We start from the raw sequence: 27,870 nt of genomic DNA, 5'->3' as shown, positions 1-27,870 counted from the left end.
TAATTCCGAAGATAGATCCAGGGACTCTGTGTTTTCTCTTGATCACACTTCGCGCTACATTATTCACCGTAATTAATTATGGACTTCAGTATAATGACACCGATGGTTTCATCCAGCCATGGAGGACGAAGCTGTTTTAGCCTCCTTCCTCATCGCTACCTTCTCCCGCTCCCTTTTCGCAAACAACTTATGTCTTTGAGGTGCAGCAGCCGTCTTAGCCAATGTCCTATTCGCCGAACGGTTCTGCTCCATATAAGCCATATGTTGCGCACCACTCAACGCCGTCAAAGATCCCGTTGTCCTCTGCGTCTGCGGGAACCTCGTCGGTCCAAAGTCCTTCGAAGTGACCGTACCTGCCAAATCACCCTCCACCGCTCGAATGTCCGAACCTAAATCAGCATCATTCTCGTTGGCGATCAGCACAGATTGAAGAAGCTCAATCTGTTCGTCTCGTGTTCGGTAGACGAGTTCAGGAAGTTTCTCCAACCCGTCCAGTTTGGTAATCACTTTGAATGCATAACCTTGGTCGATGAGGAACTGTTGGCGTTTCGTACTGTAGAACATCTCTTGGGTGTCTTTAGAGACGAGCGAGTAGAAGAATGCATTGAAACCTTCGTCGTTTCGCCGCTTGGCTCGAAGGATGCGTCCTGAGAATCCGTATAGCATGAATTATTATCTTTAAATGGTCAACATACCTAACCGCTGGGCTTCTTGCCTACGTGAACCGAAATGAGAAGATATCTGAATCAAGCACGTCGCCTCCGGCAAGTCAATCGACGTGTCTCCAACCTATAAAAGTATGTCAGTCTTTTACGTAGCGACTGGACGAATCAACATGCCTTGGACAAAAATATAGTATTGACCTCTGGGTCGTGCTGGAATCGCGAAAGAATCCGCATCCGTTCGACCTGACCTGTGCCGCCATGAATGAATAGTCGTCGTAGTCGTGTTGCATACGCCTTCAAAAAAGTTCTTGAGGATCTCGCAACATTAGCGCGCCCAATATATGACACACCACAAGAGCAAAGACATTATCAGAAAAGACGATGATCTTATCTCCTCTATCTTCGTGATATTTAATCAGGAACTGACATGCTTGGAACTTGTTTGGGTTCATGCAGTATAACAGCATGCGCTTTCGAGATTGCTCGCGAAGGTATTCGTGGTAGAACTCCGGTGTCATTGGGCACCATACCTCAGCACACTGAGTCGAAACAAGGATGAATTCAAAGTTAACGGAAAGAGAGGGCTACAACTCACTTGAACGTTGGCAATGTGACCCTTGGAGGCGAGATCCCTGAATAGTTTCAATATGTATGGAGTGTAGGAGGGCAGATCAACCACGTACATCCAATTCGCCTCGTAAAGCTTAGGGCCAATCATATAGTTCAAATCTGCAATCTTGTCATCCTCACGGACGAGGGTGGCTACAAAAAAAATGTTAGCTGATTCAGTGGTTCTGGTACACTTCACTCACCAGTCAATCCAAGTTTCGAATGTGCTTTGATGGTGGTAACGACTCTTCTGAACATCGCGGCTGGAACGACGTGGACCTCGTCTAATAGAATGAACCCCCACTCCCTCGATGTCAGAAACTCCATCATCTTCTTCGACTCGTGTGACCGGTTATGCGTGTTGGCGACCATCGAATAGGTTGACACGACGATACCACTCTCCCCCGCAAACTACTCAGGTTAAGATGTAATATACTGGAGAGCAGGGTCAAGGGTAGCTATACCTTTTCTTTCTGATCAGCAGTGAAAACCGCTATCTGCCGATCGGTGACATTCGACCATTGCATGAACTGTTGTTTCCATTGCATGACAGAAACACTAGAGTGCATAGTAAGAACCCACACTGTCACTGAGACCAACGAAAGGACCCTACGAGGATGTGCAGAGGACTAGGCAAGACTTCTTGATCGTACAAGCCGCTGTGATCCCAACTAGAGTCTTGCCGGCACCACAGGGTAAGACGATGATTCCGGACCTTGCACGTCTGTCCAAGAGTCAATGACCTCTACGTAGGAAATGGAAATGCTGAGGCTTACCCGTTCCCGAACATCTTGCTCAGACTGGTTTCTTGGTAAGGTCGGATGACGGTTGCAGGCTTGAGATCGATGTCCAAATTGGCGTTAATAGTGTCATTTCGGAAATCGTATTCTTCCAACATAGGATAATCGAGGTCGTTACAACGTTTCTTGACATCCTGAGTGCCAGCAGTTCAACAAATGGTCATAACGCACGAGAAACATCACTCACATCTATCTTCGCGTCATTTATCTCAAAGGCGTGGACATTATCATCGTCCTCGTCGATTTCGTCTGGTAAAGGAGGGTGAGGAAACAGTGAACATGACAATGATGACTGTCACTCACCTTCCTCAACCCCAACTACAGATGTGAAGAGATTCTCATTATTCTGAGCTGAATTGACATTGACGTCGTTCTTCTTTTCGGCCTCCTTCGTCCCAGGGATGACAAGATTGCCCTTTACAGGCGCCTTCGAAGTAGTAAACGTAGCCGCCTTGATGCTGTTGTCTGTTTGAGCACTGAGAATACGAGCTTCACGAATGACACCGTCTTTTAAGAGTAACTGCAACGTCTCTGGATGGCTGGACTCGACAAAATATCGGTTATGCTTCAGCACCAATTTGACCTTGCCATAACTGAGGGTGCAAGAACGAATGTAGTCGACTATTGTGGATGGGACTGGGACTTTCGACAAACGATTGAGGACCTTTTAGGGTACATTAGTAACTTGAACACACAATGAACAGAAGTTCACAGACTTCTATTATGTCCTCAGTTTGAAGCCCAACAGACACGGCCGCATACAGAGAGTAGGGAGTGAGCTTGTATTCATGTATAAATGTTGGTCTAATGTCACACAGTCGGTGTCGTCGTAGTTATCTATCGTAAATAAACGCACCTGCTAACAGGCTCGCTGATAGCAGTGAGGAAGTCTTGAGCTTGTTCGGCAATAGGCGAGAATTTCTCGAGAATTATGTGACCGTCGTCCGGGCTAATCCAGAGAGGCCGCGATGCGTGGTCTGGCTTGAGATGCAAGAATGAGAAGTCCTGATTGTCGAATAAATACGAAACGAGCTTGTTTTGAGCACGTCTATGCTGTTCCAAAGATGAGATGTCGCCAGAATCAACAGCCTCTTTCGCCTTCTTAGCATCTGCAAGCTTGCGTGTGAGAACACCAAGGTTGATAGTAGCGCCACGAGGAAGAGAATTATCCTTGACGTTCTCAGGTGGGGATGGAGGGATCACATCGTCTTCATTGTCAATTTCGAGGTATTCATCATCCTTTCTCGGACGTTTTGCAGGTCGACTGAAAGCTATTCAGAGATCAGACTGTGGTGAATCGAGTGACATTATCGATGTAGCACACCTTCTCCCGGTCTTTTGAAGGACATTCAAATCTAAAATCCCTTGACCGCGTTGAACCGAGTCCAAACCTTGGTCACGGTGGTGGTTTCGAGCAAAGACCACAACTCTCACTACCGTGGTGCCTAATACGACACGGCTTTAAATGAGTCAGCGGTTGCCACTTCGGGCCCGGGGCCGACCGAGCGCTTAAATGAAATAATCAACTGCTTTGTTGCTCTATTTGACCATGAACCTACTCGACAAATACCGAACCGTTAATGCAACTCCTCTTCCTACCGTTGTACTGCAGTTCGATGCAACCGACTCTACACCCATTACCGACTCGCAGAGAGCTTACGATGACCGTTTCAAACTAGAACGCGAAGTCGAAGCGAGGAGCATGTCAAATACGCAAGAGTGCTCGGATACTTGGTCCTCCATCCTCCTTCTAACGCCCTTAAGGAGATTATAAAAGAAATTAATTCTTGCAACAGCGAACAAGATACGCTGCTCAAACTCGGAAGGTTTCTTGTTGACTTCTACATTAGGGACTGTAAGTGTAACTATGAACGAGTCCACCGAAATAACTTGGCCTGAACTTACGCACATACTAGTCAAAAAGCACAAGAAGAAAACGTCAGATTTATCGGAACATCCCAGTCGGCCTTCGTTCAACGACGCCGAAGAGGCTCTGATGACCGTGATGAAGGAGATTCCCCAAGACAGCAACCTCGCAAAGAAGCAAGTAAGTATTTCATAGCGCTTGAGACCATGTTTTCATCGGCTTTTGCCTTCATATAGGCTCTTATCCGAGATGGTTATAGGTGTGTGGTAACTGGAAAGTATAACTTAAACATACCGGCAAGCTTCGACGTCAACGAAGAGGAAGTGAAGCGAGTTGGCACATGCTGGACAGAATGCGCACACATTGTACAAGAATCGATATATTCCAACATATCCAATGAAGAGTCCCTGACCTCCATCGCGAAAGTAAGTTCGTACCCTTTCCTTGCTGGCATCACCCGGCTCACTATCTCTCAGAGAGACTCTTCTGCTTCGCTGCTCACTGTCTTGAAGCGTTTCGGTTACGACGTAGAAAATATCAACGGCGACAAAATGCATTCGCTACATAATGTCATGACATTAGAAAAAAACGTCCATGAGCATTTCGATCGCCTAGAGTTGTGGTTCGAGGCAACGGTGAGCGATAGTAGCCACATTGAAGTCCTGGCGGCCGACTAATTCCACGGTGGCGCATCCCCATCCAGGAAATTGAACACTGTTATCGTATAAAAACCTTTAGCAAATCGATACAGGTACCTAACACAACGACATTCGTGCGTTCCGGCACCCACTTGGACTCTCCACTTCCCTCCCCTGAACTTCTTGCTCACCATGCGTCGTGCGCCAAGGTTGCTCATCTCTCGGGGGCAGCTGAATACCTTGACGAGCTGGATCGGGATTGGGATGATCTGCCCGTATTGGCGGCCGATGGAAGGTCATCCAATGTATTGAACAATGCGCTTTTGCGTTCATTGAACTCGATATCATCCCTAGTCGGCGTTGAAGTGTGATTAAACTCGTTACTTATTTGATTGTCATTGGCTCCACAGTATATGTCGATTTCTATCGTCACCAGCCCCTCAGCTTGATCAACACCTCTTTATTCCATGGAAATGTCAATCAATACCGAAAAACACCTTGGGTGCACACCTCGCTACACAAGCACGCTTAAATCCACGCTGTATGAGCCTGTATCTATCCCTCTTCTTGGAAATCAGTTCACTATCATTTCTTTACCAGTTCTCTCCTTGTGTAGCTCATGGGTGCTTCTCCCGCGACGCCTGAGTTTGGATACGCATTGCCATAGAATTTATAATTTTATACATTTGTAGAAGGCAGCACCATACCATAATTACAAGATTAAACCTTGGAACCGGTTTCGGCCCTATCGTCAAGTGAGTTCAGTTCAACATCGTAAACCGTATCATAATGCCTTGTAGTAGTGCCGTGAACATAGACCTCCACAATATTAGTATTTCCTGTGCTCTTGGTGTCCCCCAAAATATTTGTACTTGTGGCCATATCCACCGTGCTCGGGTCTGTGGTTTCCGTGGCTTTCGTGGATTTCTTTGCAAAACGGAACGAAAGTGTTGGAAGGTGGTTCGAAGTGTAGAACGTATCGTCGTGGCGCGCATGGGCGACCCGAAGAATCACGGTGGAGAAGATGATCCCTGTGAGCGGTGTAGCCTGTGTCGGGGTTTCAGCAACATAACAAGCAGAAATGAATCTGTTCATATTACCATTTCAGATATAAGTTCAAGACCTTGAGAGCTCCATCCTATTGCCATGACGTAGGCGAATAGATAGGCAACATTGAGGGCACCAGATTCCAAGATGATACGAACGACAGGCGTGGTAAGATTCGATTTTTCCTCCGTAACCATATCTCGAAGCCTCTTGTTAACTGACCAGATTCGGTACGCGAGTAAAGCTGTTCTAAACGTCAGCTGTATACCGCAGGTTATCCATTTAATGACTCCTCACAGGTACCGAGAGCGTTTGCCACGAGACTGGGTGCATACAGCATCTTCATCCAAGTAGACTCCTGGAGTACGGTCTGGTTAGGCAGATTGCTGTAAGCCCACATCAGATAGCAACCCGAACCTGGGTTTTCGTCAAGAGATAGTTCGATAAATGGGAAACATGGGGGTACAACTCACCGAAACTCAGGAATGAGAGGCTAGCGGGGAGGATTATAACCCAGATATTCCTTCCCCAAACCACCCAGCACCGGTAGTTCTACGTATTGTATATTGATGCTCAGCACGCCACATTAAAGATACAGGATTTGCTTACCACGAACGAGTCACCGATAAGTAACGATACAATAAGAATCATGTGCTTCGCCGTGAACAAGGGTTGGGTAACGTCCTGTAGGTAGGCGATGCGTGCAGATCGAGGATCATGATGAATGAACGCGACAGAGATGTATGCACAATCCACAACGAAACGTGCCGTAGCGAGTAGAATCAGCAAGAAACCAGCAACAACCATGGGCCAGCTAAGGGTGGTCTTGCGACGACGTCTTCGAAGCCAAAGATCACGAGTGCAAACAGTGAAGAGGGACAGAAATACGCCTACATATAGCCGATGTCAATCTGACTGAACTCGAAGTACTGAACAGGCGAAATGCGCTTTTACCATACAGAGCACCCTCTGCAGCCAGGCCGGACAGCTCAGCGGTGTCTATGAGCATAGGCATTGTGACGGACGAACTGGACGTAAGCTCTTGATCAGGACATGTCGATACCTGAGGTATAAAACTGGGCGTTTCAGCGGTTCACCATCATTCACACGAGAATCCGGAAAAACGAGTACCGCCGGTTGTCGGCAGTTCCCACGTGGAACTATGTGCGTAATCTATCTATCCAGTCATCAGTCGAAGTCCTTCCAGCATTGTGCAGAACATCACAGCAACCCAGCTGCGATATGATACCAACATTTACTGACCCCTCGGCGCTGTGCTCCCCCCAAAACCGGAAATGGATTCTCATTGCTGGGTTTCCCTCCACCGAAGTTTTGATTGATACTTCTTCAACTTGCCCTCGACGACAATGTCATCAGTCCGGAAAAACAGTTCCAGAACTCGATGACCACGGACGCACAACGCCACCATTGATATTGTACGAGTAATTTGCGACCACCACCCATTCCCGAACTATCTAGTTATAGCGTAACGCCACCTGATACAAATGATAGAAGCTGCTATACGACACATTGTTTTCAACCTCGAAGGCGGCCTTGTACGCTTGAGGCCACCTTTTGCCTTCATATACTCTTATCCAATCTACTATCATTTCTTTTCCGGATTTCTCAAAAAGTACTAATGGTGAACGTCCCCGTGGAAATGCGGTCAAACGGCCTTTTCGGTCATTGAGAGCAGAGTTCGGCCGGTGCACCGATCCAATGACCAGACGCCCCACGATGTCAAAGTAACTTGGTGCATTCATGGCTCTCTTCAGGAATGGGTACATGACTTCAAAATCGCGCAATTTCTGCCTGCGATTCCTCGCACTACTCTTCCTTTTCTCTGTCTTATCGTTGCTTCTGGCTCTTGCCGCTCACAGAAAACAAAGCTCTCTTCCAACGCAGATGCCTCAGGACCTACCGGCACCTCTCGCACCCTTGATATCGCAAAGTGAACGAATCTACATCATATCCCTGCAGCACCGACATGACCGAAGGGTAGACATGGAGAAATTGCGGGTTTTTCTACGTATTCCAAGCTGGACTTACGTTGTTGCGACGGATTCGGCTGATGAAATTGTTGGCACCGTCATGAAGAACATCAGGCTTTTGAGGGAGTGGGTCGTCCGGGAGGTACTGAAAACGATGGAACCTCAAGGCAATGTTCCCATTAACGACTTTCTTGCTGTCAACCTCAAGCTACCCTTCGGATGGCCTATGTTGCCCAAGCTTAACAAGACGCAACGCTTAGCTCAATATCTTCCTTTACTCGGATCTATGGCGGATTTCGACGTATATCAATCAGCGAGTCGAAGACCAGCCTCTCAGAACCCCTTGGTCGTTTCAAAGGGCGATTTCACCTTAACGGCCTTTACGCCAACGCTAGGAAGGCATATGATTCTATCGCCTGCCCGGGTTGCCTGCTGGCATTCTCATTTGCAAACCATCCGGAAGATCATCGGGAGTCCTAATGCTGCTGATATCACCATCATACTCGAGGATGACATCGATATGGAGATAGACATCCGACGGCGACTATCGCGTTTATGGGGTCTCCTTCCTCTTGACTGGGACATCGTTTTTCTAGGCCACTGCTGGTCAGACGAAGCCAAATATACTCCACTTGCGTCTAGCGTCAATTCATCGTGTTCTTCGTCAGAGTGTTACGAGTATGAACCTCATACTACAGCCGACAAGTCCGCGATTTCCGCCAACTTGATTCATCCCTCTCACGCTCCTCAATGTACTCATGCCTACGCACTCTCCCCTCGGGGCGCGAAAAAGCTGTATGATCACCTTACGTATCCACCATTCGCCTACTCTCGCGGGATAGACCAGGCCTTTTCGTGGCTCGTCAAAAGCGGTAGGATCAATGCGTTTTCTGTGGTTCCTGCAGTTGTAGCACAGCGTGTACAGCAGAAACAGGGTTGGATCTCCTGGATAGCTTCGTTCGGAAAGTCACATAGGGAAAGTAATATCTGGGACACGCCGAGCCGTTGGAGAGATAGACTGGTTAATGGTGTTTTTGGTGTCTCAGGCGAGGAAGAAGGATCTTGGTGACATTACTCATGAGGTAAATAAACAGTCTATGCTGTAGTCTACGTGTTTTCAATGGAGTTTAGATTTAAGACGCAGTCCATTTGGGATCCCCTAGCAGAACGAAATGTGAGTATCTTTCCTTGACCACAATGCCTATCACGAGAAACTTACGTTCATGAGGTACTCAACAGCGAGATCTGGGTCGTTATTACTGGCCCTCATGCAGCGGACAACTTCCCGCCGAGTGAATCCCATTTCCACGATATGGTTAATGAGACCACGAACTTTTGACGGGGAAACCGTCCCTCGCTCAGACCCAAGTTGGCTTTCGTGCTCGTCATCGGCGTCCCAGTTGAGTTCACTAGGGATTCTATAGAATGAGGTAGCTTCACTGGGGGCGTAATCTGAGTTGCGACAGTCTAACATCCTTGCTCCTTGGTCAAAGATAGTTGGCTGCTCAGTGCAAGTTGAATTGTGGGAGGCGGCGAACGGACGATCATCTTGTAACGTCTCTGTCTGTCTCAACCAAGCTCGTGTACCACACATAGCAGGAGGAGGAGGAGAGGATGACCTAGGAGATCCCAGTCGAGAATCTGTGTAACGGGAATGAGGGGCGGGTGTTGTAATACCTAGTGTCTGCTTTCTGGAATCGTTCGTGTGCTCACTACAAGCGGATATAGGTCGCTGTGGGGCGTGGGGAGCCAAGTTGAACAGTGGAATCTCGTTGTTCTGAGGCATTTCATTCGAGTTCCAACAGCTCTCTATGAAGGGGTCATCCTGACGCTCATTCCCCCGGAAGGAAGACGAGTTGTGGTGCTCAAAGCCCAAGGCACCAGCGGAGCAAGTAGGTGTCGCGCCAGCTAAGACATGAAAATTCAGAAGAAAAGCTTTGAGCACGAGCGGTGAGAGACTTACGATGCGTTGGGTAGCCGATATTATGACGAGTCGATTCTGTTGGAGTGTGAAGGACAGAGCTTTCAAAGTTTGATGAAGCTGAGTCTGAATGGTCCGACTTTGGTAGAGAACGTATTGAGATGTGACTACAGGAAGATGGAAAACGCGCAAGAGGCATGCGTGGCAGAAAGATAGCGGCTGAAAAAATGAGTTGAGACTTGGTTAGATTCCAAAGGGTTTGGGTAACGTACACTGAGAGTCCGGAGACTGGCTTCCTACTGTCCACTTCGTGAGCAAGAAAAAATGTACACCATCAGCGTGAAATTGTACCTTGACCATAGCTACAAGTGTCCCTTGTGGTACGTCTAACGGTGCTGTTATTGAAAGTGTCGCCATAAGCATGAGTTACAGGTCTCTTTGAGATGGGTGCATTGTATTTTTTGATATATTGATTTCCGTGCACAATCCCAAAGTTTCCGTCATGGATTGTAACGTTCCGAGCATGGGACAACATCTCTGGTAAAAGTATGGCGTGTGGAAGAACAGTGATGAGCAATCTGAATCTGAGAGGTGAGGTGGAGAGGCGTTATTGGCACTTTAATCGATTTGTCGATCCATTGAAAAACCTTTTCGTGTCGGTGTATTGCGATGCGAGGTCCAACATGCGGCGAGAGAAGTGATCAAAAGCTATCATTTGCTGTATGGAGAGTGCTGCGCAGGCGACTAAGGCAATGAACCATAAAGGTGTTGAAGAGCTGTAAAAAACACGTTTCGCGGGGTTTCCGCTGGTTGTGGCGTTTGACCATGAGCAGTTTGGTAAGTATTCCGAACACAAGTCGCAGACACGTTAGCCATATCGTTGGCTAGAGGCATTTAGTGCTCGATAATGATAGAGTTAAAAGTAGAGCGCGCGACCCCGAGCTCACCGGGTGGAATTCTAACTCGGAAAAGGCGAGTACGGAAATGGTATTCGTCGAATGTGAGTCATCCGCAGCATATTATTATGACCACGAGCGCGGGGAACAACGTGAGATACGGTCCAATGGAGTGCAGGCGATGGTTCGGACTTTCAGTGCATCGGTTTGCAAGAGTGGTATTGATATGTGCTTAGCACTGCCGTGATTATTTTCTACCGTACTTGGGTATATAACAGCAGCCTGAGTTTTACTAAAGTACCGTTCCCCATTTGATCACTTAAAGTAAGAACAGGAAAACGTCGTCGATAAAATCGAACGCGGGGAACTTCCCTCCATGAAACGCAAGCGTGTCGTTACCTGCCGCTGTCAAAGTGTATCCGTGGAAGGTCCAATTTTGGGCTCCTGTAATGGTGTCAACGATCACCCCATTCCAGACCACACTTACGATGCCCAATGATGCATTCGTAGGGTTACGAAGGGTGTTCGAATGGAACAGTCCCAAAGCGTAATTTCTCCCTTTAACTGTGGTGGCAACTTTAAACGTCTCAGTCCCCGAGGCATTGGTCTTCCCGCTTATTGACCCCAAGCTAATCGAGCCGCTACCAAAGTGGGCCAATGCAGGATCGTGGGAGATGGCGGCTGTATCGAGAACGGTAGCATTGTCTGAAGTTCCGACCCAACCGTTGAACGATGCTATGCTGCAAGTGAGGGCAGGAGGGGTGCAAGCGAAGGTTTCGAAGGAACCATCGGGCACTGCTGAGGTACGACGATACCCGCGGGATGCGCTGATCGAGACAGTGGCATCACCCGGGTTAGTTGCAGTGGAGTTGTCGGTTGGGAGGTAATACTTCAAAAAGAATGAGTGGAACTTTCTCAAATCGTGTGGCTTGATTCTCACCAAAGAACAGGTAAATGTAGTTTTGTTCGCGCTTGTTAGACCCTGATAAATGTTGAAGAATTGACAGAGACCCCCAACGGAATCAAAATCGCGAGCATTGCAAAGACTGGCACAGCCGGCGGTATCGTAACTGTCAAGCAAAACGAAACCCATGAACTGTGTGTGAACTAAGTTAGTATGAGTCCATGGCGTCCAGAGGTGACACATACGCCAGGTGCGTTATTCGAGGCGTTGAGAGGTCCAAATGTCAAGGTAAAACCTTCCGGAGTGGGGGGGTCTACTGCTGCTGCGAAAGCTTTCAACTGCACAGATCCTTGCTCGGATTTGGCCAGTATAGCTGATTTGACGGTACTCCATTCTGGCCCTGAGGCTCCGAAATCTACTGTTTGGGAGTTAAAGAATGTCGGACATTCGAGTTTGTGCGCACATACCAGCAGACACGAGTCCTGTCAGCGCGAGCAACGACACGAATGCGAACATCTTTGAGAATTTCTGAGGAAGTAGTAGAGAGGGCTCGACAGTTCTCCTTGACCTTGAAAACACACGAAAGCTAGCCTTTTATACCCTTTGATTATGAGCACCGAGCCCGTTCATTGACGGAAGGCAAGGCACTCCATGCCGCTGCGGGCTTGAGGATCCACCTTCCAAATTTCTCTTCCATTCCTCGTCACTCCCGTTCGACAGTTGAGATCAAGGGCAAGGGCGTCAACACACGTTGGGGGTGAATACCCTCGCCCTGGTTCCTGCTCCTGCAGAGGGTGATGATAGTGTATATGATATATGTCTTTCGGATAGACTTGATAGATCACTGGGACGATTTTCTATTTTCTCATGTTATCTTGCGGGAGGTGTCTACAGCACTCGCTAAACCACACCAGTTGGTCTAATCTGTAAACATAGGAAGCCTCATCAGGAACACCGATGTCAAAGTAGATTTAAAAGTGTTGCCTTTCATTAGGACTCACTTTTGTGATGGATACATGTCGTATCAAAAGCTATGGGAAAATCACCAGAATTAACCTCCCGGCACAAGTAGACCATGTGAAGGCGCGATGTCTGTGCCTGCTGTTGTTCAAAATGTTCAATGGTTTGGATTGCATAGCAGATCCAGACGCACCTGTAGCCGTTTGGAAGCTAATAGAGATGTCAGTTCAGTCGCGTTCAAAGCGGAATCTCTTCAAGTATTAACCGGCGATTGACCAGTCTTCCGCTGCTGAGTATGCCGGATTGAATACTGATAAGGCATCACAGGCCGAATGTCGAATTAATGGGGGGAGATTAAAGCCTCAGGAGGCAGTGAACGTGTCTTTAACTGTACCCAAGTCTTCAATTCTGATTGTTGAAGCTTCGAAGCTGTTGAGTGAGGACTTGAATGATGCCTGATTGTTTCCTGCCGATTCGTTACTTGAGATAGATAATTCCCAATATGTGAGGGAGTCATGCCCAAAAACAACTCTCTGACAAGGCATGGCTGACAATCGCGGAATGGAGACTCAACGAGCAATCGAGTCCTGGATGTAGGATGATGGGCTGAAAGTCGAACCGAGTAAGTACATAAAACAGCATTGCCATTATTAGTATCATGCGGTCTCTGATCTTGGAGACCATATCAGTATTTCTCGGAATGAAAGAAGCATTGCCTTGGAACGAACCTATAATTGACTGATGATGTTCACTACTCACTGTGAGAGGCCGACGGTATTTGCTCGTATTTGTTCAAGGCAATTGAGGCTGCCTCACAATTCCCCTTCTCATCCTCCTCCTCTAACAAGGGTTTGGACAGTCTTTTTTACTCTCGTTCATATTCTGGATCAGATCAGAATGGCAGGGAGGGTGAGTTGCTTACTTTCTCTGGTCATTAAATCTCACTTTATATGCCAACAGACACAGTTCTTGAGGGAGTACAAACTCGTTGTTGTCGGCGGTGGTGGTACGAGCCCATTTTCTTTCTATGTTCGCACCGCAAGAACAAATACTTGAATTTAACATGCTTATAGGTGTCGGAAAATCTGCTCTGACGATTCAGTTCATTCAGAGCCACTTCGTGGACGAATACGACCCCACCATCGAAGGTGCCTCTACTGTTCAACACGCTCAGAATCTCTGCGTTACTGACTAATCTGCTGTAGATTCGTACCGAAAGCAGTGTGTGATTGACGACGAGGTCGCTTTGTTGGATGTTCTGGATACTGCTGGACAGGAGGAATATGGGTGAGTGACGAGAATTGATTTTTCTCTTTTGCCTATCACCCCGACAATTCCCATGGTATCGTCTTCTTTATACCGCTCTGTGCTACGTTTCCGGCGGTAATAGTGAAAGCATTCTGCATAGCCTTAACAATTAAGCCTCCTATTTTCGTCCGAACAACTTTACTCATTTTCACATTAGTGCCATGCGAGAACAATACATGCGTACCGGCGAAGGTTTCTTACTCGTCTACTCCATTACGTCAAGAAATTCGTTCGAGGAGATTAGCACATTTCACCAACAGATCCTACGGGTAAAGGACCAAGACGCATTCCCGGTGGTAGTTTGTGCCAATAAGTGTGACTTGGAGTATGAGAGACAAGTCGGCATGAATGGTTAGTGAATCACACTTGCAGTGATTTTCTGTCATGACAGAATGATGGTGCAACAGAGGGTCGCGATCTCGCAAAACACTTTGGCTGCAAGTTCATTGAGACTTCTGCCAAACAGCGAATCAATGTAGACGAAGCTTTCAGCACACTCGTACGTGAAATTAGGAAATACAATAAGGTGCGTCGGCGTGTTGGCACCGAGTGTGCTATGATTCAATATCCGTTCTACCTAGGACCAACAAACCACTGGTCGATCCATGATGGCAGGTCCCGGAGGAGGCCCGCCGGGAACTTACATGGGTAAAGATCCAAGTGAGGGGGAATCAACGGGATGCTGTCCTGGCTGCGTGGTTCTATAATCATAATCATAATCGTGCCCTCGTTCCTGTCCCTTCCCGCATGTCCTGAAGTTCCTTTTTTTGTTGGTAAATTTTTTCATACATTACTTTCCATACTTATCCTCTCGCTTACGCCTTACATGACAATTGCAATTAACTCCCTATAAGCATTTCAAGAGACACCCATGCTCTTACTACCTGATGAAAGCTACATATTACTGGTAGATTACATGTCATGATCCTTCACGAGATTTTCCTTGATCATTCAGCTCCTCTTCTACAATCAACGCTTCAGTTCTAGTGTATAGATTAGCGACCGGAACTGACCAGCAACTGACTTCGTATTCGGCCAGGACTGAATATAATATTCTTTTACCTGACGAATTCGAATCACCAAAAAACTTAGTCGGAGGTTGCTCACGGAGCTCACACTCATCATTTTTTAGCGCCTGGAGGACGCGAGTGATGTCAGTCTTCATCTTTCTCGTCTGGCGCTCAGCATGCAGTCGTTACGGACTCAATACTGGGCCAGGAGTCGGAAGCATCTTTTCGATGGGCTCAAGAATAGTCAGTTCATATCCAATCTCAGAAACGCGGTCATAGTTAACCCATTTGTTCACTAGTACTCAAAATGAGCGGTGCTGACGAGCCCTCTCGTGCACCTTACACCCTTTTCTCCTACAACACTGCCGACGACATCCAAATGGTAGCGACAGGATGCGACGCTGACATTGGTGGAAACTCTACCGTGCATTTTGACTTGGATACCTCACCCATCCACAATGAAACAATTGGGAAACCTGCAACTGGACGGTTCTGGGGGAACATGCGTTTGGATGTGCAGCCAAAATATCAAGGGCGGATCAGGGGAGGTTATGCTGCGTTTAGAAACAAAGTCAATTTTGGGTCTATCTCTGCATTAATACATGTGGAAAGCTGACCATCGGTTGGGATTTATAGAAACGAATGAGTTTATTCGGAGAGATGTTGGAGAATATCGAGTTTCATGAATACCTTGCGCTCCGTGTCCGCCTCGGAGGGGATCCGAGCACTCACAACGCTTATTTCGTCAACCTGCAAACAAACGGACCCATTTCTACCGACCTTTGGCAACATCGGCTTTACTGTAAACGCAAAGATAACCGTTGGGAAGATGTCTTCGTGAGGACAGGTTCTTGTTCTGCACCAATGAAACCACTCATTTTGTTGCCAAGATTCCATTCAAGAATTTCGTGAGGACCAATAATGGAGAACTTTCTGAAATACAGCTCGAAATGAGCGACAAGTTGCGGAGCGTCGGTATATCAATTCTAGGTGGTAATAGTGGGTCGACAGGAGACTATGAACTGGGGATTGACTCGATTCGCATTGTTAACGAGAAGGATCTGGTATCAGACTTGGGTGAGCTGCGATTACTCGCATCCTATGTTGTCTGATTATTCATCTTCCAGAAGTCGACGCGAACAGTCCTAATAGTTCAAAAGAAAAAGATAACTGGAAAGATCTCTGAGAATCGCCTATTTTCTCCCTTCAATCTTTGTACTCTATAATATCTTAATCTTCTGTCAATCCCATTGACGAGGTGCGGTGCAAAACAAACTGCATCAAGACGAGAAGACGATACGAGGATTTACATCCCTTCTTTATTCCGTACGTTGGAAGAGTACGTTGGAAGAGTCCGTTTCCTGCCTTGGTTAGCTCAATAGGTGGGATGTGAGATCAGGAGACAGTATTAAAAACGAAACGATATTAATGCGATCGTAAAACTAACTCGCTACGAACGAAGAATGTGGGTTTTGAAGGCGTCCGCCAAACAGGCATAGCCTGGCTAGCCGATCTGTACTGAGCGAAGGTCACTACCAGGTGCTCAGGTCATGTGATCAGAAGCAAGTCTGATTTATGTCACTCCCCGTGACACTGGCTCGTCACGCGTCAATGGCTACCAACACTTCTCCTCCCGTTCTTCGAGGAAAGTCGACATGGAAAGGCAAGGAACAAGAACAAGATTTCGAAGATCTGAACTCAACCATCACGTATCGACACATACTCCAACAGAACCTTGGAGTCCGGGATCCTTTACGTGTGGTGGCTCTATGCGACAGTGATGCATTCTATGCGGCCTGTGAGATGATCCGTCTTGGTGTTAAGGACAAACCTCTGGTTGTGCTACAATGGGAAGGTATCATTGCAGTCAATTATCCAGCACGCGAATATGGTATTACTCGGTTTCATAAGTTGGCAGACGCGAAGGAACGATGTCCGGAGTTGATGATTGTCCATGTCGCGACCTACAAAGAGGGAGAGGCTGAGCCTGGGTATTGGGATAAAGTCGACTCAAGAACTCACAAGGTGCGTGTCACCTTGTTTGAAATCTACAATGATCGACTATCGTTAATCGTTCTACAGGTTTCACTAGACTACTATCGTCGTGAAAGCGCCAAGGTCCTCACCATGTTTAAGGAAGGTCTCCCCGACGCGGAGATTGGTGGGTGGTTAACCGTAGCTCGATTGCGTCTCGACTTGATGTCTATCAAGAAAAGGCTTCCATCGACGAGGCTTTCATAGATTTTACAAAGCCGGTGAGGAAGGAGCTCCTTCGGCGATACCCTCACCTCGCCAATGTTCCCCACGATGCACCGAATGGTCTGGATACACCTTTACCTGCCCCACCCAAGGTTGATATGGCCCTCGACTCTAATGTAATCCCGTCTGAGGCGGATGACGATACTACCTGGCACGACGTTGCACTTTCGATCGCTGCAGAAATGATGCACAAAGTACGCGTTGATATCGCCAGTAAACTGGGATATACCACCTCTGCTGTAAGAGCTCCCCTGTCAAACTCTTCTATCTGGTTTTCCCTCAACATTTGGTAGGGTCTAGCGCGAAACAAATTTTTAGCCAAAGTTAGCTTTTCTCCGGTTTCCCCGAAGCCGTTTCATTTAACTTAGTCACGACAGCTTTCAGCCTCGTATAAGAAGCCATACTCACAGGTACGCGCACCACAGCCATCGTGAGACCGGCGCGGCTAACGACTATTTTCGGTCCAGAGCGTATTGCGCAACTGTGCTATTCCGAATTACCTTAAACCGATTCCCTTTCAAAAGGTCGGTCTTTGGCTGTGCTTGTGGCGAGAATGGCTGCATATAGACGCACTAGATTCGATTCTTGGGTGGTAAACTCGGGGACGCTTTGGCGAAAGAATATGATGTATCTACTGTTCAGGATTTGCTGTGAGTCGTGGTTTGCTATGGCGTTGATTCGAATCGTTGATTTAACGATCTTTTAGGCCGGTAACACTTGGTGAGTGCTACTCGAGCGGATCGTCCATAATTGTTGACCATGATCTACACTGACAGAGGAGATGCAACACAAGTTTGGGGAGAACGCGATTTGGGTGTATGAGATCTTACGGTGTGTCTTACATCAATACCCATCCGAAGAAGCCTCGTCTCATAGTTACCTGTTCTAGCGGAATTGATAGAAGCGAAGGTGAATGCAACCCTTTCGCGATAGCGTCATCGATATTTCAATTCTGTAGTCAAGGAAAAGTCCATCGTCAACAAGAGTATGTTGGCCTCCAAGAACCTACAAAAACCGATCACGAAGGCATCTGATGGTCAACATTGGATCCGAGTACTTGCTGCTGAACTGGCGTTACGGTTGAATGATGCATGCAAGGCTAACCCCAATTTGTGGCCGAAAACTCTGGTGATTCATGCCCGACGAGGTAGGAAACATCCAGGTTATCGTCAAGAGTTATCTAGAATAGTGATGCCTCGTTTAGGCTATGAAGTGACACGCTCGAAGCAGGCCCCGTTTCCCTTCTCGCGCGAAGTCACAGTGGATTTGATTGCTAACGCTGGGAATAAACTCTGGGCGGAATTGGTCGGTAAAGACAGTGGGCCAATGAAGGTGACAAACGTCTCGCTCGCATTCACCGGGATTGAAGTGGCGGAAGAGGGACAGCAAAACATTGACGGATTCTTTCGGGCCGATGGACAGTTCTCAAAACGTCCACGAGAGAGTGAGACGGATGGCGATTCTGGAACGAATGCCGAGCCCTTGGAAGGCGATTGTACAACTTCATTCTCATGCTCAAAGTGTCGCAGAAAGATCTCTTTATCCCCAACACAGACCTTGGGTGCGTCTCTGGAGGAAAAGAATCGAGCATTGAACAACCTTAGGGCTGAGCACGAAGATTTCCACTTTGCTCAAGCAGTAGCGAGAGAGGTGGAGGTGGAACCTGAAGATATCACCGAGAAGAGTGTCTCGCCAGGAGGTGGGAAGAAACGAAAACGGAAAGACCCCGCTCCCGTAGGAATAGAGAAGTTTTTCAGTCGTAGGTGATCATGATGTACATGCAAAATGTAAGCTTGTGCTCGTCGTGATGGTCGTTATGAGCAACTAGATTCAGATTAGCCATCCCCTGATCCCTAATTTAGAAATTCTAATCATTCTATGAGAAGCTCCTGTTTCAGCAGCGATCAGCCCTGAAGCCCTTTGTTCTCTACTTCCTCTTTCCCATTTCCTGTCAGGACCGGTTCCTCTTCAGTCCTTCTTTCCTTTGGGACTCTTTACGACGACCGGCGCAGGACGACCAGTGTCGTTGTATTCTGCATCCTTGAGAATCTTTGTGGAGGTTTTTATTGAAGTTTCGACATTGAAGATGGCCCCTCTTCCACCTCCTGCTCCTGCAGCTACACAATGGCTGGTCTCAACCTTTTTCCCGATAGCAGACAATGAATTTGCTGGTGCTGTCGTAAGTCTCTATCTAAAACAAACGGGTATACCAAGTCTCATCATATTCAAGGTTGTTAATTTATTCGCCATTCTTTCCTCTATTGCTTTGCTCAGTATCGTCATTCGTGTGTTTTGGCTGCTTGTTCAACGACTGTGTGGGCACAGTATTTCGCATTATCGGGACTACGCTTTCTTCAGCACACAATTCGGATATTACGCCGCATGTCTTCTTATCGCCAACACGGCCAATAGCGTCGCTGGGCTGATGGGTCTGCCATTTTTGATAAAGCGAGGGATAGATGAAGGTGCGTCCTTAGAATCATTACTGACTATCGTGTACTGAGGGACGTTCTGCAGGGGCACTTTGCACTACTCAAGGTAAGCCCGGGACACCATACGACTTCAGCAGCCATATTCATCTTAAAGTGCTTTCATCCAGCCGTCGTCATGCAATTCGGGAATGTTGCCAGTGCATATTTTACTGTGGTTATTGGTATTCACACTTTCATCTCCCTGGTCCTCCGCAAACGCCAATCCGTTTTCGTGTACGCACCCGCGATCTTCGTTGGATGGGCGCTAGCTCTTGTCGTATCTGTCCTTCCTATTATGATTGACATAGGAAAAGTGTACGGCGTCTCGGGCCTGTCATGTGGCGTAAAAATGATCTACGGAAAGACCATATTCTTTTTCCACCTCTTCCCTGTGTGTTTCTTGTTCTAATATGTCATGGCAGCTTTTTCTAACAAAGGATTTTTTTCAGATCTTCTTGGCTGCGCTTTCGTCAGCAATTTCTTACTCGGTCATCTTCCTGCTTCGTGGTTCGCTTGCAGCGAAAGGTGGATCAAGGCTCAATAACGATAACAATGATAGCTATGAGCGCTTTGTTGCCGGTATCGCACGAAGCATGCTATGGTACGATTTTAGCTACTCGGCGTTGTTCTGGCCTTGCTCACGTTGCGCAATGATAGGTACCCGGTCGGTGAGTCGAACTGCCATTGAATTTGATTTCACATGCGAGTATACTGACCTTTGACCCCCTAAGCCTATATCGTTTGCTTGGTACCATATGCCGTTGTTAGACTGCTCTCGTTGGTGTCTAGGCACAAAATTCCTTTCGCGGTGACGGTGGTTGCATTTACTTTGTGGTTTGCTCTTGGTGAGGACTCTACTTTACATCTGTTGATATTCACCTGTTCATCATTTCTAGGCGTGGTCAATGCGATGCTGCTGTACAATACGCACCGAGTTCTGACACCTGCATTCGATGGGAAAACCAGTAATAAGAAGCGACAGACGGAGATGTCATTTGGGACCTTGGACGCTTTTAAGAGGCTAACGACAATCGCCGAAATGTCTCCCGAAAATAATTCTTCAGAAAAAATGATTAACGAGTACCGCCGTGGATTTGGAGGGGAACAGCCTTTTTCTCCCGTTATCGAAACGTCCTCTCAACGTGGCTTGTTAATGAATACCAGGAATGGACGCGCCAGCATTTCGAGCTACTATAATTCTGATATTCCCGAAACATACGCGCGCAACATTACGCCCGTGGCCGAACTGAACAAGAGTCTTGAAGCTGAGTTGCCATCGTCAAATGGCAATCATCAGCACAAAGACTCTTCCTCCACGGTTGCCAGTCTCCCAGCTCCCCCGCGACGTCTTCGTACACCCCCGGTGGCACTGCGGCCCCTCGAAACTGCTAGGTCTTTCCCGCCGCCTGTTCATAGGAGCAACCCGTCACTCAGTTCATTGAGCTCCCGAGCCCAATCCCCCTTACCTATGTATTCTGACACGGCGCCGGAGATGACAGCTCTGAACAACCACCAGAATAGTTCATCAATCGGCTCTTCAGTTGAATTGGACATTTCAGGGTGGTTGGCTCGTCAGAACCCAGACGGTTCAATGCCTTCGGGAGTACGGAATAAACCGATGTTGAGTGCCGTGCAACCTTCTTCCCCAAGTCCCTTCACAGACACCACGACATTACCTTCCGCCAAGCTACGACCTTTGCTACTTGCTAGTGTAGAGAGGACCGGTTCTCCTATACTAGCGCAGCATTACCGTAAGATCTATAGCCCGACGGCTGCGCACTCACCTCGATGATAAATGTGCACCGTTCTCATGGTTGTTGCGTACACGGTACCTTTTTTGTTCTTCTCATGGCTGGCACAACATTTGTACCATTTATTTCGTTTCGTGTCATGTCGACAACCCCATTCATTGCAAGTAACCTTTCGTTCAGAGGACAATCATTGTATTATTAGCAATATAACTTCGATGGTACTATTGGGACGTCCAAAATACTATTCAAGCAAGAAGAACAGAGGTGGTCACATGGACATACGTCGATCGAGTACAATTTGCGTCTTCGTCGTCGGCACGCTGGAATCCGTCAAATCGTTCTTAGAATCGACCCTCCATCAACTCCTCAGCCAACTAACCTGATTGACCTGCTGCCCCCGTCCGTGCGATATTCGAATTAAGTATGATTCGATTGGCTTGTGCACGGGTTGCGTGGCTGCAGCTTTGCTCGGGTTGTAAGGGATTTGGCCACACTGTAGCTGTCTTGTATAGTCGAGTATAAGGCTCTTATGAAGATTTCTTGCACTATAATCGCAATTCAGTGTTTCGGAGTAGCTACAGAGAACATTGCCTCCATAATCCCCGTCTGCGGATAGGCTGACTCGTCATGACCGTTTCTTCGGAAACTTGTGATAGCGGAAATGAGACCCAAATTAAACCAGACCAACGTCGAGAATCCTATTCTCAAGAGTATTTATTTCCTCTTATACAACAGTGGTTTCTATTTGAGGTATATCTAGATCGGAATACCTGCGCTAGCCAACGAATGTTCAGTAACGTTCATATCTATAGAATTAAAGTTACTCAAGCATACGCACATAACACATTCGTGGTGTTCCAGGCTATCCCTTTTGGTTCTATGCATAGATTATAATCGAGAAAGGGAGAGATAGTGTTGATGATACAAAATGCCATGGTGCAATAGATATAAAGACGAATTCCCCTGAGTCTGCGGAAGAATGTCATAAGCAAAACATATGAAACGAAGAGAAATGGGTAAATGTGCTGGACGTTACAAACGAGAATTGCAGGTGAAAAAATGATGTCACAACTTCGAATAACTTTTGAATATATAAATCGCGAGATACTAGACGACCGACCCAATCTCTAGTGACAGGGAGCTAATAGGCAAGGTCATGATAACCTGGTTGTCGGTGTTCGAAAGGCAATGTAGCAAGGCCATGTTGGGGTCCCGGTTAAATTCCATGGAATTCAATAACGAATTGTGGTCCAGAAAGGTGATGGGAGACTTGTAGTACACTTGTGGCGGCATAAACGATGGACAGCGAACCCAAAAGATAACAATCCGTAGAGAGTGCGATATCGGATGATAATCATATCTCTTCATGAATGTTCAGAGAGAAGTATGGATGCTTCAATGCCTCCGCCACTGTTATGCGTTGCGCAGGATCAAATGCTAATAACCTCCGCACCAGATCCAGAAAATTCCTATTGATAAGATCGGTTTGGGGAATAATTTCCTGAGATATTCAATAATTGAGCTAGGGGAAAAGAAAACATAAGACGCTGAGAAGCTTACCGCCAAAGGACGCACAGCTCGTACATCTTTCTTGCTCTGCCGAGATCCCTTAGGCTTCGGCCAATCTAGTTTGGCACCTTCCCTGAAAAACTCTGGTTTCGATCGGGCACCGGCACGAGCAAAACGATCAGGCATCTTTCCCATCACTACCTCCATCATCGCGAGATGGTCGAGGTTATCATGGGTCTGGAATAAGGCTACTCCAGTATAGAATTCCACCAGAATGCACCCCAAGGAGTAAGCATCACAGGGGTAAGACCACCCGAGACCTAATACGAAGCGATGTCAAGAGAACAGCGGGAATCCGACGGTCATCACATCACCGACCTAGGATAATTTCTGGGGCACGATAATGCCGAGTTGCAACGACTTGTGAATGGTACTCCTTCTCGAACGTGGCAGAGCCGAAGTCTATGAGCCTAATATCCGTGGATTCAAGGATACGCTTGTGCTTGACTGCAGTTCTCTGTATTTCCGTAAGAGATGTTCAACGTTGAGAAGAGAAGAAACAAACCTTGCCAGGCACTGGGATGTTCACGACTCTGTAGTCGTTATGTACCAGTAGAATGTTCTCTGGTTTAAGATCGGTATGAATTAGGGATTCCCGATGCAGGACTGTAATTGACCTCAGAGACCGATCGATGGTCGCTGTACTAGCAAAGATCGACTTACAAGAAACACTACCCAGCAGTTGTCGAGCGAATGACTGAATGTGGTGGCGTGGAAAGGGAGCAAAATCGTTCTCCTTCAGGAAATCGAAAAGGCACATGCCGAGCAGTTCCGATACTAGGCAAATGTGGTTGCGGTGGTCAAACCAATGAAGGAGATGGATGCATTTACTTGAAGTTGACGTTGGTTAGGGATAGCCTCTGCAGAAGGTGATGCGTAACCTACTTGGTGTTATGAGGGTCCTTCTCTTTCAACTTCTGAAGAACCCTGACTTCGATCTTGCTGGCATCTCGGTACTTGGGTATCGCCCGAATAATCTTAATTGCGACCTTCTTGTTGGTGTGGGTATCATGAGCCTCCACAACCTTTCCAAACGTTCCTTGACCCAATAGCCGAATCGTACGATCTAGTAGGTAGAGCCATCAGCCCCAGACCCTAGGAATAACAATAGTCGGAGCCTACATCGCTTGAAGATCATGTCGTCTGGAACGATGATGTAGTGACCTTCTTTATCGTCGCATGAAACTGGCCCTTTGGAGGTCTATATAGTAAAAACACGTCAGTAAGGAGAAGGCTGAATATGGTTTCACATACGTCGTCCGTTGCGGCACCACTTCTGCTGTCCCAGGATTTCGTCTGTGCGAGCACTTGAGTAGTCTGGCTACTCGTGACCATCTTCTTGGCTGGGGGTGCACGAATCTCGTCATGCTCTCGCCGCCGCTTTTTTGCAGCCGGAGCTGCGATATAGCTAGATGAGCTGGATAGCATCGCCTGTTCCGCTGCTGCTTGTGCCCTCGTCCTCCTAGCAGGATATATCGGTGGTTGATATGGAACAGAATGCCCTCCACCCACGGTAGTCGCAGGTGACATAGTGTGTGGAGGAGGTGTATCTTCTATGACGATGACATCCCGAAGACGACCCTCGCTATCGACTTCTTGCACTTCACTGTAGCTGACAGTGTACTGCGGTGGTCTTTTCCTCTTGCGTGTCGCCACTGAAGGGGTAGGAACAATGCTTGGCCCTGGTTGGTTATTGGGGTTGACTCCGTTGAGAGACTGACGTGGATGATACGAGTAAATTTGTGGAGGCAGGTGCTGAACTACCGTCGACATCGTTTGGGCGATTGCAATCTTGCGTTCGACGTGGTAGGAGTTCGGGGAGGGATGAGGAAAAGGGTAGCAGCTGGGTATGGAGGTCTCTTGTTTGTCTTTATTTTTCCTACTACAATGGCACAGTGCCACCAATCCTTCAAATTACAACACGTTATCATCGCCGAACGGCCTCTTCAGCTCTGTTTTCTTGTGGATTCGGCAAACTCCAAATATTAATTTTTTTTTCTGGAAATCGGGCTTCTGGCCTGCTAGCTTCGGGAACCAAGTCCCTCCCAAAGACGTAAGCTGCCGTTGTATCTTGTATCTCACCGACTCCCGAGTCTCCCACCCTTGACCGTAAAGATACCCTAGTTGTCGTTGTTTGGATACCCGCACGCCAGGTGCGACTGCCATTTCAAGTTTACTGTCTATTTTGACCATACATAAATGATCCTAGTTTTGAAAATTTCATGAATGAAAGTGTCGGCGAACTTATGTCATGTGTTGCACTCAGGACTGAGGACTCGGGAACTCTGGAACAGCTATCGACCTTTCCACAAAGTACGGAGAGCTGGTCCCGATCAGCGTCTCGACTTCCTGTTCAAGATCCGACAAGAAGGTCGGCCTTCGGGAAAGCAATGTAATTTTACACTGAAAGTACAAACAGACATCGTCCGTTGCGATTCTCTTCATTTCGACCATCAAGCCACTTTGGGTAAAGCACTGGCAGTTGAAATGTCGACCGTCAAGAGATCCTGGAACGCGAGGAAGTGAATACCTAAATGCTACATCTCGAATACTTGTGTACGCACCTTGCCGCCCTTGACGTCTTCTGGTGAGGGCATCAGCCCCAATCTGAGTAATTCCGACGCTTTGCTGACCACTGGATCATTTTGCATGCTGGGCGAAATAGAGGAGTCAGTCAAACACGCCCCAAGCCCGTGGACAGCATGGACAGCCTTTACTAACCTTGCAACGGCCACGATTTTTCCTTTGTTCACATAATATGCAATGAACTACCGTCGAATACTATCTATCAGCAATCGAAAACCGGACCAGAAATTGCTGGTCATCACACCTTCAGGTCACCTGGATCTCCTTTGATAACGACATCGTCATAGCCTACACTATATCCACAGTACCGCAATGCTTGCCCCTCTGAGAAAGTGGGTAGTAAGCTAACGGGCTGAAAGAAGTGTATTAAGGACGCACGGGCACTCCAGAAAACAGGGGTCTTGACAAAAGGTTGAGGGCTGCGAGCGATCGTTTTACCGATGGCTCTTCCGTGATTCCCAGCAACCTGACGAATGAGAGCGCTCGCCTCAGCTGAGCCGAGCTGATAGCGAATATACGTACATTCCAGTGTTCAATCCGGACATTCTCCTCATTCTGTGGGAACAGTGCCACGTCACCTGACAAAAAGAAAAAGATTGTTTCCACAGTGGCTTGAGCGATATAGGAAACCATACCGATGGCGAAGACACCCTTGATTTCTTGAGGAAGTTTGACCACCCGAAGATATTCGTCTACTTGGATAGCCCCGTCTTTCTCCAGTTCTATTCCACTGCCTTTAAGGAATTCAGTGGCTGGCGCGACACCCGTACCCATGATCACAAAATCAGCTGGGATTGTCTCTCCATTGACCACGACGCCGCCAGCAAGAGATGGATTATCTTCTTGTGGGACGATCTTGTCAATCTTCGTCTTCATGTGGAACTTGACGCCTTGCGATTCATGGAACTGTCGTCAGGCGATGAGCTCGTGAACGTAGAAAAGATTAGAGCTGTTACCTTTTGAATGCCAGCACCCACTTCCTTCCCTAGTATTGTCTCAAAAGGATACTCTTCCATCCCAACAATGTCGATGGACGCCAGCTTTCGTTTTGCGATGGCAACCGCAATCTCCATACCAATGAAGGAGCTGCCGATGATCACAACCCTCTTTCCTTCCTGTGCAGCTAAATTGAGGTAATGTCAGCACCTTGTCCAACAATAAGGACATTGTCCTACCAGCATCGACGCGCTGAGAGTCTTGGACGCCTCGGAATGTATAGACGTTCTCAAAGTCAGATCCTGGAATAGGCAACCTCCTGGGTGTACCACCGGAGGCGATGACCAGTTTCTCGTACGCAACATAATCTTTACCATTGTCAAGGACGACTTTCTTATTCTGTAAATCGACCGAAGTTACTTCCTGATATGAACGTTAGTTCGAGGACTGGGCCGTGCACAGGAGAAACCGGAACAGACCACACCGATTCGCAGATTGACGCCATACTTGATTTTGAGGTCTGCGGATGTCTTCCACTCCAATTTGGAAGCATCTGTCATCAAGCTTTTACTAAGCTTAGTTCTAAAAATCAGGACCGCAGTCAGATACACCCATCAAGGAGGTGTGATGACCCTACCGGTCGATAGGTGTGTGAGGCTCCTTCGAAATAATTGTTATGGGAAATTTGTATCCATGCTTTTGGGAATGACAGTATCACGATCATCAATCGTTGTTAGTTCTCCAAGAGGGGTCCTCTCACCTCTCGCAGACTTTCGACAGCCTGGAACGCGCCTGAGCCTCCACCAATGATCACCGTGCCTTTCCCGACTGAATCGAAACCCGCCGTTGAAAGTTTAGGAGGCCTGGACTTGTTGTCCTTCAAAGTGAGCTGTGGGTTGGCGGTAACATGAATCTTCCCATCCATAACGTGTGCCCCGAATGAATGAATGGCAGAGGGTGCCGGTGCGTCCTCTAGCATCAAAAGGTCGGCAAGCTGTACATATGCGGTTATTGTATATTGGCGGACGTACCGATATCTCCAGTGCAAATGTCGAAGCATGCTATGAACACAGATTAGACAGGTAAATGATTGACGGACGAGGATATGCAAACCTCCATGCCAGGGGCTATGACCCAGGATACATAACGAAATTACCAAGTCAATAGAGGGGATTGAACGTACCAGACTATCCTTCCGTCGGCCGTGAGGACTCCTTTAACTAACGGTGCACCATAATGTGTGCAAAATGCGCTGGTAGCGTGTATCTTATCTCCAATGCGGGATAATAAAACCTTCCCTTTCTCAAACTCGACTTCTTTCCTGTCATCCAGTCATTGGCCATTCACCATCAACAAGACAGTCGAGACTAACAAAACCGTACGCACATTTGGCCATCGACAAGCTCAGATTCATCGAGAACGGCAATCGTTTTCGCAGCCATCTTGATGTGGCCAGAGGATAGTATAGAAGTGAATGTTGTTCCCAGAAACAGATATCAAAGAGTCGAGACCTTTAGATACCGACTGACAGCCAATCGCATGGAGGCTAATTATCATCATCGTTGGAAAAAGCGTAAAAGCGTAGCTATCTACGTCACTTGAGATGACAGAGAGGCGTGACGCAACGCGACTGTACAGCAACTACTTGTAGGTTAAGTACTTGATATGCAAGGCGCTCCACG

At 47.4% G+C, this 27,870-nt stretch overlaps 14 protein-coding genes across 15 annotated transcripts; 7 read left to right on the top strand and 7 right to left on the bottom strand.

Moving 5' to 3' along the window:
- Positions 1 to 10: 10 nt before the first annotated feature.
- On the bottom strand, positions 11 to 3,519 carry PTR8 (transcription factor TFIIH complex ERCC-3 subunit). Its single transcript, XM_043156489.1, has 15 exons — positions 3,399 to 3,519; positions 2,931 to 3,345; positions 2,791 to 2,878; positions 2,378 to 2,738; positions 2,262 to 2,323; positions 2,051 to 2,208; positions 1,888 to 1,998; positions 1,739 to 1,832; positions 1,478 to 1,685; positions 1,349 to 1,427; positions 1,261 to 1,297; positions 1,016 to 1,204; positions 840 to 959; positions 696 to 789; positions 11 to 647 (listed from the first exon to the last, which is right to left on the bottom strand). The coding sequence occupies exons 1-15, from the start codon at positions 3,421 to 3,423 to the stop codon at positions 109 to 111; spliced, it is 2,580 nt and encodes an 859-aa protein (XP_043006276.1). The 5' UTR covers positions 3,424 to 3,519; the 3' UTR covers positions 11 to 108.
- A 104-nt stretch (positions 3,520 to 3,623) lies between these two features.
- On the top strand, positions 3,624 to 3,848 carry E1B28_011455 (uncharacterized protein; the record flags this gene model as incomplete). The annotated part of the gene is made up of 1 exon (XM_043156488.1): positions 3,624 to 3,848. The coding sequence occupies one exon, from the start codon at positions 3,624 to 3,626 to the stop codon at positions 3,846 to 3,848; it is 225 nt and encodes a 74-aa protein (XP_043006275.1).
- Positions 3,849 to 3,941: 93 nt separating this feature from the next.
- On the top strand, positions 3,942 to 4,950 carry E1B28_011454 (uncharacterized protein; the record flags this gene model as incomplete). Its single annotated transcript, XM_043156487.1, has 4 exons — positions 3,942 to 4,121; positions 4,178 to 4,366; positions 4,418 to 4,576; positions 4,645 to 4,950. The coding sequence occupies 4 exons, from the start codon at positions 3,942 to 3,944 to the stop codon at positions 4,948 to 4,950; spliced, it is 834 nt and encodes a 277-aa protein (XP_043006274.1).
- Positions 4,951 to 5,215: 265 nt separating this feature from the next.
- On the bottom strand, positions 5,216 to 6,716 carry E1B28_011453 (uncharacterized protein). The gene is made up of 6 exons (XM_043156486.1): positions 6,581 to 6,716; positions 6,236 to 6,516; positions 6,100 to 6,178; positions 5,924 to 6,043; positions 5,680 to 5,870; positions 5,216 to 5,626 (listed from the first exon to the last, which is right to left on the bottom strand). Exons 1-6 carry the CDS (start codon positions 6,639 to 6,641, stop codon positions 5,300 to 5,302), a joined length of 1,059 nt encoding a protein of 352 aa, XP_043006273.1. The 5' UTR covers positions 6,642 to 6,716; the 3' UTR covers positions 5,216 to 5,299.
- A 671-nt stretch (positions 6,717 to 7,387) lies between these two features.
- On the top strand, positions 7,388 to 8,686 carry E1B28_011452 (uncharacterized protein; the record flags this gene model as incomplete). Its single annotated transcript, XM_043156485.1, has 1 exon — positions 7,388 to 8,686. The coding sequence occupies one exon, from the start codon at positions 7,388 to 7,390 to the stop codon at positions 8,684 to 8,686; it is 1,299 nt and encodes a 432-aa protein (XP_043006272.1).
- A 48-nt stretch (positions 8,687 to 8,734) lies between these two features.
- On the bottom strand, positions 8,735 to 10,073 carry E1B28_011451 (uncharacterized protein; the record flags this gene model as incomplete). Its single annotated transcript, XM_043156484.1, has 5 exons — positions 8,735 to 8,776; positions 8,837 to 9,525; positions 9,581 to 9,757; positions 9,811 to 9,837; positions 9,890 to 10,073. The coding sequence occupies 5 exons, from the start codon at positions 10,071 to 10,073 to the stop codon at positions 8,735 to 8,737; spliced, it is 1,119 nt and encodes a 372-aa protein (XP_043006271.1).
- A 604-nt stretch (positions 10,074 to 10,677) lies between these two features.
- E1B28_011450 (uncharacterized protein) lies at positions 10,678 to 12,219 on the bottom strand. The gene is made up of 5 exons (XM_043156483.1): positions 11,930 to 12,219; positions 11,806 to 11,866; positions 11,584 to 11,756; positions 11,375 to 11,530; positions 10,678 to 11,323 (listed from the first exon to the last, which is right to left on the bottom strand). The coding sequence occupies exons 2-5, from the start codon at positions 11,852 to 11,854 to the stop codon at positions 10,754 to 10,756; spliced, it is 948 nt and encodes a 315-aa protein (XP_043006270.1). The 5' UTR covers positions 11,855 to 11,866; positions 11,930 to 12,219; the 3' UTR covers positions 10,678 to 10,753.
- Positions 12,220 to 13,079: 860 nt separating this feature from the next.
- Positions 13,080 to 14,674, top strand: E1B28_011449 (uncharacterized protein). Its single transcript, XM_043156482.1, has 7 exons — positions 13,080 to 13,207; positions 13,259 to 13,304; positions 13,372 to 13,446; positions 13,504 to 13,585; positions 13,764 to 13,957; positions 14,014 to 14,132; positions 14,188 to 14,674. Exons 1-7 carry the CDS (start codon positions 13,196 to 13,198, stop codon positions 14,311 to 14,313), a joined length of 654 nt encoding a protein of 217 aa, XP_043006269.1. The 5' UTR covers positions 13,080 to 13,195; the 3' UTR covers positions 14,314 to 14,674.
- A 78-nt stretch (positions 14,675 to 14,752) lies between these two features.
- Positions 14,753 to 16,001, top strand: E1B28_011448 (uncharacterized protein). The gene is made up of 5 exons (XM_043156481.1): positions 14,753 to 14,859; positions 14,916 to 15,187; positions 15,253 to 15,453; positions 15,507 to 15,693; positions 15,744 to 16,001. The coding sequence occupies exons 1-5, from the start codon at positions 14,793 to 14,795 to the stop codon at positions 15,800 to 15,802; spliced, it is 786 nt and encodes a 261-aa protein (XP_043006268.1). The 5' UTR covers positions 14,753 to 14,792; the 3' UTR covers positions 15,803 to 16,001.
- Positions 16,002 to 16,227: 226 nt separating this feature from the next.
- On the top strand, positions 16,228 to 18,721 carry E1B28_011447 (uncharacterized protein; the record flags this gene model as incomplete). Its single annotated transcript, XM_043156480.1, has 12 exons — positions 16,228 to 16,641; positions 16,699 to 16,777; positions 16,828 to 17,114; positions 17,169 to 17,198; positions 17,253 to 17,285; positions 17,343 to 17,399; positions 17,452 to 17,525; positions 17,582 to 17,595; positions 17,652 to 17,706; positions 17,765 to 17,784; positions 17,834 to 18,022; positions 18,080 to 18,721. 12 exons carry the CDS (start codon positions 16,228 to 16,230, stop codon positions 18,640 to 18,642), a joined length of 1,815 nt encoding a protein of 604 aa, XP_043006267.1. The 3' UTR covers positions 18,643 to 18,721.
- Positions 18,722 to 18,780: 59 nt separating this feature from the next.
- Positions 18,781 to 21,649, top strand: E1B28_011446 (uncharacterized protein). Its single transcript, XM_043156479.1, has 8 exons — positions 18,781 to 19,054; positions 19,106 to 19,340; positions 19,393 to 19,413; positions 19,475 to 19,737; positions 19,796 to 19,947; positions 20,004 to 20,014; positions 20,078 to 20,191; positions 20,243 to 21,649. Exons 1-8 carry the CDS (start codon positions 18,962 to 18,964, stop codon positions 21,136 to 21,138), a joined length of 1,785 nt encoding a protein of 594 aa, XP_043006266.1. The 5' UTR covers positions 18,781 to 18,961; the 3' UTR covers positions 21,139 to 21,649.
- Positions 21,650 to 21,774: 125 nt separating this feature from the next.
- Positions 21,775 to 24,569, bottom strand: E1B28_011445 (uncharacterized protein). Of its 2 annotated transcripts, XM_043156477.1 has the most exons (9): positions 23,921 to 24,513; positions 23,789 to 23,867; positions 23,552 to 23,732; positions 23,330 to 23,496; positions 23,172 to 23,272; positions 22,985 to 23,123; positions 22,658 to 22,926; positions 21,936 to 22,598; positions 21,775 to 21,867 (listed from the first exon to the last, which is right to left on the bottom strand). In XM_043156477.1, the coding sequence occupies exons 1-8, from the start codon at positions 24,437 to 24,439 to the stop codon at positions 22,452 to 22,454; spliced, it is 1,602 nt and encodes a 533-aa protein (XP_043006264.1). In that variant the 5' UTR covers positions 24,440 to 24,513; the 3' UTR covers positions 21,775 to 21,867; positions 21,936 to 22,451. The 2 variants fall into 2 exon arrangements, with proteins under 2 accessions (XP_043006264.1, XP_043006265.1); XM_043156478.1 differs by lacking the exons at positions 21,775 to 21,867; positions 21,936 to 22,598; positions 22,658 to 22,926 and having other exon boundaries at positions 22,952 to 23,123; positions 23,921 to 24,569.
- Positions 24,570 to 25,119: 550 nt separating this feature from the next.
- Positions 25,120 to 27,113, bottom strand: E1B28_011444 (uncharacterized protein; the record flags this gene model as incomplete). The annotated part of the gene is made up of 12 exons (XM_043156476.1): positions 25,120 to 25,173; positions 25,231 to 25,318; positions 25,388 to 25,434; positions 25,497 to 25,576; positions 25,631 to 25,718; positions 25,775 to 25,830; positions 25,888 to 26,158; positions 26,209 to 26,375; positions 26,428 to 26,611; positions 26,668 to 26,770; positions 26,826 to 26,884; positions 26,949 to 27,113. The coding sequence occupies 12 exons, from the start codon at positions 27,111 to 27,113 to the stop codon at positions 25,120 to 25,122; spliced, it is 1,362 nt and encodes a 453-aa protein (XP_043006263.1).
- Positions 27,114 to 27,340: 227 nt separating this feature from the next.
- E1B28_011443 (uncharacterized protein) lies at positions 27,341 to 27,630 on the bottom strand (the record flags this gene model as incomplete). Its single annotated transcript, XM_043156475.1, has 2 exons — positions 27,341 to 27,509; positions 27,575 to 27,630. 2 exons carry the CDS (start codon positions 27,628 to 27,630, stop codon positions 27,341 to 27,343), a joined length of 225 nt encoding a protein of 74 aa, XP_043006262.1.
- Between the last annotated feature and the right edge of the window lie 240 nt (positions 27,631 to 27,870).

The sequence above is a fragment of the Marasmius oreades genome, chromosome 7 (genome assembly GCF_018924745.1).
Source record: "Marasmius oreades isolate 03SP1 chromosome 7, whole genome shotgun sequence".
In the NCBI taxonomy this organism is placed as follows: domain Eukaryota; kingdom Fungi; phylum Basidiomycota; class Agaricomycetes; order Agaricales; family Marasmiaceae; genus Marasmius; species Marasmius oreades.
Note: the sequence above shows the minus strand (reverse complement) of the source record. Positions and strands in the feature narration are given on the sequence as shown.

Excerpts from the sequence above, each read along its gene's own strand:
- E1B28_011448 (XM_043156481.1), top strand. The coding sequence starts at position 14,793 with ATGCAGTCGTTACGGACTCAATACTGGGCCAGGAGTCGGAAGCATCTT. Across the intron at positions 14,860-14,915 it reads TTTCGATGGGCTCAAGAATA|TACTCAAAATGAGCGGTGCT; the intron begins GTCAGTTCATAT and ends TTTGTTCACTAG. Across the intron at positions 15,694-15,743 it reads GGATCTGGTATCAGACTTGG|AAGTCGACGCGAACAGTCCT; the intron begins GTGAGCTGCGAT and ends TTCATCTTCCAG.
- E1B28_011453 (XM_043156486.1), bottom strand. The coding sequence starts at position 6,641 with ATGCCTATGCTCATAGACACCGCTGAGCTGTCCGGCCTGGCTGCAGAG. Across the intron at positions 6,179-6,235 it reads TTATCGGTGACTCGTTCGTG|AACTACCGGTGCTGGGTGGT; the intron begins GTAAGCAAATCC and ends TACAATACGTAG. Across the intron at positions 6,044-6,099 it reads CCTCTCATTCCTGAGTTTCG|GTTCGGGTTGCTATCTGATG; the intron begins GTGAGTTGTACC and ends ACGAAAACCCAG.
- E1B28_011450 (XM_043156483.1), bottom strand. The coding sequence starts at position 11,854 with ATGTTCGCATTCGTGTCGTTGCTCGCGCTGACAGGACTCGTGTCTGCT. Across the intron at positions 11,757-11,805 it reads GACAGGACTCGTGTCTGCTG|TAGATTTCGGAGCCTCAGGG; the intron begins GTATGTGCGCAC and ends ACTCCCAAACAG. Across the intron at positions 11,324-11,374 it reads CTACATTTACCTGTTCTTTG|TATTACCTCCCAACCGACAA; the intron begins GTGAGAATCAAG and ends TTCTTTTTGAAG.
- E1B28_011449 (XM_043156482.1), top strand. Across the intron at positions 13,447-13,503 it reads ATACGACCCCACCATCGAAG|ATTCGTACCGAAAGCAGTGT; the intron begins GTGCCTCTACTG and ends AATCTGCTGTAG. Across the intron at positions 13,586-13,763 it reads GCTGGACAGGAGGAATATGG|TGCCATGCGAGAACAATACA; the intron begins GTGAGTGACGAG and ends TTTTCACATTAG.
- E1B28_011445 (XM_043156477.1), bottom strand. The coding sequence starts at position 24,439 with ATGTCGACGGTAGTTCAGCACCTGCCTCCACAAATTTACTCGTATCAT. Across the intron at positions 23,273-23,329 it reads ACTGCTGGGTAGTGTTTCTT|TCCTGCATCGGGAATCCCTA; the intron begins GTAAGTCGATCT and ends GGTCAATTACAG. Across the intron at positions 22,927-22,984 it reads TGCCCCAGAAATTATCCTAG|GTCTCGGGTGGTCTTACCCC; the intron begins GTCGGTGATGTG and ends GCTTCGTATTAG.
- E1B28_011446 (XM_043156479.1), top strand. The coding sequence starts at position 18,962 with ATGGCCCCTCTTCCACCTCCTGCTCCTGCAGCTACACAATGGCTGGTC. Across the intron at positions 19,055-19,105 it reads ATGAATTTGCTGGTGCTGTC|GTTGTTAATTTATTCGCCAT; the intron begins GTAAGTCTCTAT and ends ATCATATTCAAG. Across the intron at positions 20,192-20,242 it reads TACTTTGTGGTTTGCTCTTG|GCGTGGTCAATGCGATGCTG; the intron begins GTGAGGACTCTA and ends CATCATTTCTAG.
- PTR8 (XM_043156489.1), bottom strand. The coding sequence starts at position 3,423 with ATGTCCTTCAAAAGACCGGGAGAAG. Across the intron at positions 2,209-2,261 it reads TAAATGACGCGAAGATAGAT|GATGTCAAGAAACGTTGTAA; the intron begins GTGAGTGATGTT and ends GCTGGCACTCAG. Across the intron at positions 960-1,015 it reads ATAATGTCTTTGCTCTTGTG|GCGTATGCAACACGACTACG; the intron begins GTGTGTCATATA and ends ACTTTTTTGAAG.